Source organism: Capricornis sumatraensis, chromosome 11, assembly GCF_032405125.1.
Source record: "Capricornis sumatraensis isolate serow.1 chromosome 11, serow.2, whole genome shotgun sequence".
NCBI lineage: Eukaryota > Metazoa > Chordata > Mammalia > Artiodactyla > Bovidae > Capricornis > Capricornis sumatraensis.
This window is the reverse complement of record NC_091079.1, coordinates 88,419,872-88,429,094: the sequence shown is the minus strand read 5'-3', so window position 1 is coordinate 88,429,094 and position 9,223 is coordinate 88,419,872. Positions and strand designations below refer to the sequence as shown.

Genomic DNA, 9,223 nt, shown 5'->3' with positions numbered 1-9,223 from the left:
AGGCCCAGGCGCTTGCGCCAAACACTCCGGCCAGCCCTCCGCTCCCGGCACTCTGGTTCCAAGGCGGCCCGGGGCGGGGGGACGTGGTTGGCGGCGACACCGGAGGGGGGGTGAGTGGGCGGGTCAGGAAGTGGGGGCGCGGCGGCCAGCGAGCGGGCCTGAGGAGAGCCGCGGGGCTCGGCTACGCGGAGGCGGGAGACGCCGGGCGGTGCTGGAGCCCCGAGGGAGTCCCCCGCGGCCTCCGCGGGGACGATGGCGGAGGAAGAAGGTGACCGGCCCCGGGGTCCGGCGCGCGTACGGCCGCCAGAGGTCTCGGGAAAAGGGCCGGGAGACCCGGCGGCTGGTGGCGCGGCTGTCCGGCGGGAAGGAGCGGGACCGCGGCGAGGGGGGCGGGAGGTGTGCGGAGACATCGAGAGGGAGTGGAGTGGACGGCCTGAACTCGTGCCGGCTCGAGTGGGAGGCAGAAGTGGAGCTTGAAGTTGGAAATCGGGTCGCGGGAGAGAACGCCGTGGGGGGAGTGGCGGAGAGGAAGGGCCGGGAGCTGCTGGTGAGCGAGCGGAGCGGGGCACAGACTCGGGTTGAGAAGATGTCGGTGTGAGTGCTGAGTGTCTCCTTCGGGAGTGAAAGTCGTGTTGCCGAGTGCCCCTCGGGCTGAGTGCGCTCCTGAGACGTCTGTGGGTGCTGACCAGGTCACCCCTGGGTAAGAGGAGCCGCACGCCAAGGTGGGGACAGAAAGAGGCAAGGGTTTGGGATGAAAGGGGTAATGAGGTGGATTGGGAGGAGACGAAGAAGCAGAAACGGAACAGTGAAGGTCAGCCAATTTCATTTACAGGTTTAGGGGGCGACGGCACAGGGAGAAGGACTGGGTGCCTTTGGGGGGATCCGGAAGCCCGGAGTGCTTTGAGAGTGAAAGTAGGTGGGCTGGAGAAAGCTTTCCACGTCTTCAGGGCCACTGCCAAGACAGCTCACTCAGTATTGATTCACAGAAGTTGATAGGTATGAGAGAAAAATGGGGAGCTGGGCGGAACTTCGCCAGCGAGAGATGTTCTAGGAAACATTTGTGTCACATGTTCATAATAGGCATGGTGCTTTCAGGCATAGATATAATGATATCGCCTGACTGAGCAGTTAGACTTTTCATTCTGGAAAATATGACTTTTTAACCTTGTTGAGGAGGGTTGTGAACGTGATCTGTTTAGACTGAAGCCTTGCTAAACCAGGAATGCAAGAAGGGAGTCTGAAGAATTCAATGGAAAACAGTTTTTAAAAAATTAAGAATTGTTTGCTCTGTGACTTGCTACTCTGTTCCTGCGCCCAGTCTTGCTTCATATTTGCCTCCGCCTCCTCCTCCTCCTCCTTAAGTTTTCTGGGTTAAAACTGGTCTAATTTAAGACACTGTACCTAAAAACAGCTTCAAAACTAAATTCTTTGTAGTTGGTAAGGAAGAATGTATTTCTGTTTGTCGCCTTGGTTTTATCTTTGGTTCCAGTATATGTGACAGATTTTTTTATATTTTTTACTTTTCTAACTACCTGCAAATCTTGGGGTGGGTTGATAAGCTCACTTATATGTTTCCATGAGCACTTAAAGCATAAAAAAATTAAAACTGCAGTACTAAAAGTCTTTAATATTATATATCATGCTAATGAGGAATTGTTTTAACAGGTTAAAGTTAGACCTAACTAAACAGATATGATGTGGAACCAGTTGTGATTTCATAAGCCATACAAGTTTGTGAAATTTACTTCCATGATATAAAGTGAAAAATGACTTTGTAGAATGACAGATAATCCAAAGGAATGAAATACCTCTTACTTGGAATAATTAATGCATTGAAGTTTTGTTAAGTTATAGTTTCATTCAACAGACTTTTAATTCCATAAATATTTGGCTGTCTAATGTGTTAGGTGTGCTTCCCCAATGGCTCAGCAGGTAAAGAATATGCTTGCAATGCAGGAGACACAGGAGATATGGGTTGGATCTCTGGGTTGGGAAGATCCCCTGGAGGAGGAAATAACAACCCACTCCAATATTCTTGCCTGAAAAATCCCTTGGACAGAGGAGCCTGGAGGGCTACAGCCCAGAGGGTCACAGAGAGTCAGACATGACTGAGCACAGCAACAACTAGTAATTAAATTCTTATTTATTGTAATCTAGTAATGTTATTTATAATAAACATGTCTATGTGCTAGGCATTATTCTGAGTACTTTATGTTTATTAGGCACTCCATACTTTTTCAAAATGCATGTTATTTGTATTCACTGTATTAAAATTTGACTAAATAGTCTATTTTACTTGTATACACATGTTTTCTATATTGCTGTTTTGCTTATCATTCACTTCACTTGGACCCTTTTCTTTGTCCTATGTTTTCTCTAAGTAAATACTCTTTGGGAATCTCATCTTCTCTTGATGCTGTAGAGAGTCACGGTATTGTATTTGTATATCCTGGAAGAAATGTTAGAGCAAAGAAAGTGACAGCTTTGAATAGAGCAGTATTCACACTTTTCTTGGAAACTGCTATATATAGTCTAGATGGACATTTGAAAGCCTATTTTTAGCCTTGTTAACTGTATGATGTGAAGATCACAGAGCTAGAGACTGAAATAGTAGGTTGTTCCTGTGGCTGTGTTATCATTTTTATTTACTGGACTTTTTCTTTACAATGCTAAAATTATAAGATAGCGAAAAGAAAACTTGAGTTCTAACCCAGAGCTTTCCTATCAGAATGAATAATCTGGTTTAGCCACTGCTTTGGTCTTTGTTGCTTATCCACCTAGGGATTCTGGGCTTTGTCTGTCAATTATGAAGTTAAAAGATCAACATAAAGAAAATGAGGTAAAATTTGCATCCAGTCAGTTTTGTTTTATAGTCACAGGCAAAAAGTTTAGGAACAAGATGGAAGAGATTGGTTAAAAAGGTTACTGTATTTCCTAAATAGTACTTTTCGCTCCCACAGTTTAATGCCACTGAAATTGGCATGTCTTAAAATCAATGCAGGTATTTAATATGGTAGTGTTTTGTTTTGTTTGTTTTCCTCTTGAAAAACTATTATTAAATAGTGTCTTAAAATATATGACATTTTAGAGTCAAGAAAATAGTACTGAAATTCCCTGGAGGTCCATTGCTTAGGATTCTGAGTGTCCACTTCAGGGGTCATGGGTTTGATCCCTAGAGAACTAAGATCCCGCATCCTGTGCAGCATGGATGCAAAAAACAAAACAAAAAAACCCATGTGTGTGCACACTCTATTAAAATCTCTGTAAAGTGATTCATTTTATAGAGAAATTTTTTAAAAAAGAAAAATGATAGCTTTTTGTGAAGAACACTTTTCTGTGAATATCCTCATCCTTTCCAAGTTATCGTTATCTTAAATGCATACTTTTAGACTTTGTGTAATAAAAAAAGCCCTATCTAACTCATTGGTCACATATTTTGTTTGGCTTGCCTGGTTGCTCAGACAGTAAAGAATCAGCCTGCAGTGCAGGAGACCTGAGTTTGATCCCTGGGTCAGGAAGATCCCCTGGAGAAGGAAATGGCAAAGCACTCCAGTATGCTTGCCTGGAGAATCCCATGGACAGAGGAACCTGGCGGGCTCTAGTCCACCATGCTGCAAAGCGTTGGATACAATTGAGTGACTAACACTTTAACTTTCAGTAGATTTGTTTACTTGATTTCTGAAATTACCCAATTACATTTTTTAACGTGTTTAATCATGGATGTGTGTCTACTTGTGGTTACATTCTTTTTAAAATTAGTTTATGTATTTATTTGATTTTTGACTGTGTTGCTTCTTCATTGCTGGGCTTTCTGTGGTTGTGGGGTGGAGGCCTACTCCCCAGTTGTGGTGCAGGGCCTCTCATGGTGGTGGCTTCTCTTGTTGTGGGACGTAGGCTCTATGGTGCTCAGGCTTCAGTAGTTGTGGTGCACGGCCTTAGTTACCTCATGGCCTGTGGAATCTTCCTGGACCAGGGACCAAGCCCATGTCTCCTGCATTGGCAGGCAGATTCTTAACCACTGGACCACCAGGGAAGCTCTGTGTTCTTTTTCAATAAAATTTAAAATGATCGCTTGCAACAAAAGACTTTGTTTGGCTTTACATAAATTTTCATTCTTGTTGACTGCTTTTAACTTTTGTTTTAACCCATAGCAAAATTAAAAGGAAATCATAAATGAAGAATATAGTAGTATTTATTAGTTGTCCCAGATTTGTATGCAAAAATGCTCAATATCCATGGTATGGCTTTTCTAATAATGTCATTTTCCAATCTGTTCACTGACTTTGCTACTTAACATGATTATAAAATAAAGAATAAATGATATAAAAATGGTTAAAATTTAGACTAGTCAGACAGAAGCCACTAAGTATATAGTATTTTTTTTCCCTCAGTATGTCAGTGTTGAAAGACTTTTTTGTTGTTGTTGAAAGACATTTTAACAAACATACAAATTTGCTTTGAAACTTTTTTAAAACAAATTTTATTCATTTTCCACAGTTAAGTTAGAATTAGCCATCTGATATCAGCAATAGTAGCTAATTCATTTCTCCTTTTTTGACTTCTCTTTTTAGACTCATTAAACCCTGCTTCTATGGAGAAGGCAATGGCACCCCACTCCAGTACTCTTGCCTGGAAAATCCCATGGATGGGGGAGCCTGGTAGGCTGCAGTCCATGGGATCGCGAAGAGTCGGGCACGACTGAGTGGCTTCACTTTCACTTTTCACTTTCATGCATTGGAGAAGGAAATGGCAACCCGCTCCAGTGTTCTTGCCTGGAGAATCCCAGGGACGGGGTAGCCTGGTGGGCTGCCGTCTATGGGGTCGCACCGAGTCAGACATGACTGAAGCGACTTAACAGCAGCAAACCCTGCTTCTATAGGAAAGAGATAAATTCTTGTACCACCTTAAACCTTGACAGCCCATGATGGTGTTCTATACCTACATGGCACAGTCTGCCTCATAATTAACTAGGGAGGAAGAGTAATTAGGGAGAATGTAGTAAATTCTTGTTTAATTTGGAATTTAGTTTACTGATTTGAAAGTACTTTCTGCATTACATTTATTTTAATCAGTTGTAGAAATAGTAGATAATGGAATACTGGAAAAATTTCTGAGAGCTTCCCAAATACAGGGATTTTTATAGGTTCAGCCTATTTTCTGATACCTAAACATCTAAGACTGTAGAATGATAATGATAACACAGCACTGTGAAATTCTGTAGAACCTTCAGGATTTTAAGCAAATGAAGTATAATTTTATGATCAATTTATTTTATAATATTTTTATTTAAAAAAATTGTTAATTCATGAGTAATGCCTATGATACTCTCAGGTAACTTGAAAAATAAGCCAATTTATTAAATAACACTTTGTTCTCTAGTCGTTCTGGAAGAGTTTACTTATTTTAGGATGTTTTGAAAATAGCATCATCTCAAGAGAAGAGCTCGGTTTATCAATAAGACTCTGAAAGCATGGATTGGAGGCAGAACTTATATTGTCTTTTGGTTTGTAGGAATGTTTGTTTTGTAGGGAGTGCTAAAATAATTATGAAAAGAGTTATCTTTGGTACTAATAGTTCTTCATGGGACTTTTGCCTTAGTATAATAAAGGTAAATCAGTTCAAGATACAGACAGAATAATTTGTTACACACATTGCAATAACATCTCAAATATTTTAAGGACCAGCTATAGAACTGCGCCAAAGAAAAAAGCCAAAGTCTTCAGAAAATAAAGAATCTGCCAAAGAAGAGAAAATCAATGACACTCCAGTTCCTGAAAGAGCTCCAAAATGTAAGTTAGATTTGGAGGTTTTTCGCTATTATAAAAATAGTTATGTTAGGTAGTATATTTTACAGTAATATTTTAAATTATAAATTAATATTGTCTTAAGTATGTGGTGGTATCAATCATCTTTCATTAGGTTGTGCTGTAGAACAATTCCTAAGTGTCCCTGGCTTACAGAAAGCGTTTATTTCTGATTAACTTGCATATTGTGGCTGTCGGTTGGCTGATGAAGCTTCATGTGTCCTGAAGGAACAGTCTCTATTTGGAATGTGTTTTTGTGGCAGAGAAAAAGAGCAGGAGACAGGCAGAGTCATGCAGCGCCTCTTAAAGGTTTTGCTGAACTGCACACTGTCACTTGTACTTGCATTCTATTGGCCCAAAGAAGTCATCCAGTCAATCCAGGCCATGGGATGGAGAAGTTTATTCTGACTACAGGATGCACAACAAGTCACGTGGTAATGGGCAGGGATGAAAAATCTTTACAGGAAAGGACAAAGTAGTTGGGAGTAATAATAATAGTCTACCACATTCTGGCCTTTTGGTCATAAATATTTATTTCTCTCCCTCAGACAGAGTATACTTGATACCTCCCCGACTCCAAGGAAGACACTTAGTCTTACCTAGTGAGGGCATCAGTCTTGAACCTAAGGTCATCTTATAGGGTCTATTCACAGTTAGCTCTGACTCATTCTGATCCAAAAGAATTGAAAAAACAAGTTACTTGCTCTGTGTCAGGGGTCCCCAAACCCAGTCCTGTGTTTAGAGATTGAACAATCTAAAACAAAATCAGCAAAGGGAAAAGGCATATGGGCAAAAGCTTCCAGGACACATAGGATACGCATAATTCCTTCAGCCTCAATTTATGTTTTGTCTGCCTGGGAAGCTTATTAACAACTCTGCTCAGGATTTTTAGTGGTGGCTGATCATGTAACCTCTGCTTAATGCATGCAAAAGTTCTAGACTCCTAGAAAGAAAGCAGTAGGTGTGAAGCATACTGTTTGCACAAATACGTTAGACACAGTAGACCACTCATTAGCAAATGATGTGAAACCTTTGGAAATCCAGGTTCCCAGAGACCTACCAAGAGCTTAGCTTTTAAGCAGGCTTTTCTTTTTTTTAAGCAGGCTTTTCTTAGCAAAGCAGTTAGAAGCCTGCTATGGTAATCTTTTCTGTACATGTCCACTTTTCCATTATACATTTTTGGTTGGAGACAGGATAACCAAAATAAATGCTTCCATTCAGAAAGAGGAAGAGTAAGAGATAGAAAAATCTCCTCCTCTGGAGAAGGGAATGTTTCTTGATTAGTCACTAGCTGTTTTCTTTGGGGGTAGTTGCCCAGTTCATTGTTCTTTGTGGTCCTTGGCTTTATCCTCTGAAGGTCCTTCCTTTTCCATTATCCTCCTGAACCATATCTGAAAGTGGCTCTGGAGAATATGCCATCCTTAGGAGCTGAACAGCTTTTACCAATAGATTCTTCCCAAAGGGAGTTCAAAGCCAATTTATATAAATTTGTTCAAATAAGATAAACATTTTGGGAGATGGAAAATAATAATATATCATATGTGTGATAAATCATTTTATAAAACTGTTTCTTGTGAATAGTTACAATTCTAGTACTAACTTTTGTTTTTATTACTTTAGATAACAAGATCACAAAAGAGATTATTACTAGAGTACCTTGATTATGAACTGCTTTGATTGCAGGAAAGAGATCCATTAGAACAGAACTGGCCCATTTGCCAGCAGACATGTACAGGAAAATAAGAGTCCAAAATTTCTGAGACTTGTAGTGTTGAAGTTAGTATTGTTTGTCTTTTCAAGTAGTAAATCATAAAATTGAGAAATACTTTAAGTAACAAAGACTGATAAAGATGAATTCTTAGGGCAATGACCAAATCAATGGCATGATTGGTCACTTAGTCTGTTAAAATGTATGAGGTTTAAAGTAGTTCCTAGTAACTCCTTTCAGTTGAATAAAGCACTCGGGAAAAGAACAAAAGGTGTGGCTTTTGTGACAAATAAGCAAAGCTTGATTAGTTCAAAATACATGTAGTTAAACCTCTAAGAGAGGCATATCTAAAAGAAAAATTTGGGGTAGTTATTGGAGAACAGAGCTGACTGGAATCAAGTAGGTAAAAAACCAATAAAGTTGTTTTTTTCTTTGCAAAAATGAATGATTTAATTTTGTAAAATTAAGGTACAACTTAACAATAAAATGCACAGAATCATAGGTATTAAGTCAATTTTGGTACTTGAATACAATTAAGATATATAACATTTCCCTTATCACAGAAAGTTCTTTTGTATCCCTTTCCAGTAGAGTTCCCCTGTGCCCCCTAAAACAACCACTCTTCTGATATTTTCCAATATTGATTAACTTTGCATGTTGTAGAATTTCATGTAAATAGAATCACACAACATATATGCCTTTGTGTCTGGATTCTTTCACTTAGTTCAATATGTTATCCTTAAAATGTAATCATTTTGAGATTCGTTCATCTTGCTGTAAGAGTTTATTCCTGCTTTTCTAGTTGGATATTTGAGTAATTTCCAAGATTTAGCTATTATGAATAAGGCTGCTATGAAAACTTGTACCAGTCTGTTTGTGGACATCTGTTTTTATTTCTCTTGGAGAAGGAAATGTCAAGCTACTCCAGTATTGTCTGGGAAATCCCATGGACAGAGTAGCCTGGTGGGTTACAGACCATGAGGTCACAAAGATTTGGACATGACGTAGCGACTAAACAACAGCAACAATTTTTATTTCTCTTAGGTAAATACCTAGGCAAATTGACGGCTAAGCTTAGAGAGATACATACTGTCAACAGAGCTGCCAGCCTAGGTTAAGAAGAACCCAGCTATTCATGTCTTGAAATGATGTTTGAATTCCTAACTTTCTACATTCAGGAAGCAGGCCGAATAGGCTGCTCTGCTCTTAGGGTATCTTTCCTGAGGAGTAAGTGATTTTTGCCTTTGAAGGGAAGTACATATTTGTGATGAACGGGGCAAACCCTGATGGATTCTTCAGTTGTTCACAAATATTTTCTCCCTTCCCTGAAAATGTGTTGTATGTTCTTTCCGATTATTGTGTTGATTTGGAGTGCCTCTCTGAAACAGAGTGTACTTCCCTACCCCATTGTCAGGTTTATATATGTGAGTTGCAGAGCCAATGGACTGTGAGTTAAAGTAGCAGTGTACTTGTTCTAATCAGAAATTGGAAGAGGCATTATATGTTTTTGCCTGTTCTGATCTTTTCCTCTGTAATGAGAACAGCATGTCCCAAATAGGGACTGATTCCATTCTGGAACTCTGAAGATACAAGAGGAGCCACAGCTAATCTAAAATCTGGAATTGAGTGGGGAGTGACTGCTGATCCAAAATCCATAGTAACATGAGTGAGAAACAAATACTTGTTTTCTAAGCCATTGGAAGTATGGGGG

At 39.9% G+C, this 9,223-nt stretch overlaps 1 protein-coding gene across 1 annotated transcript in view; it reads left to right on the top strand.

Annotated features, from left to right (window-relative positions):
• Positions 1-201: 201 nt before the first annotated feature.
• The window catches only part of DPY19L4 (dpy-19 like 4), a 55,813-nt gene continuing 46,791 nt past the window's right edge, over positions 202-9,223 (top strand). Inside the window, exons 1-2 of the mRNA XM_068983910.1 lie at positions 202-268; positions 5,679-5,789. Coding sequence (XP_068840011.1) covers positions 253-268; positions 5,679-5,789 — 127 coding nt within the window. The 5' untranslated portion in view covers positions 202-252. The remainder of the gene's footprint in view (positions 269-5,678; positions 5,790-9,223) is intronic.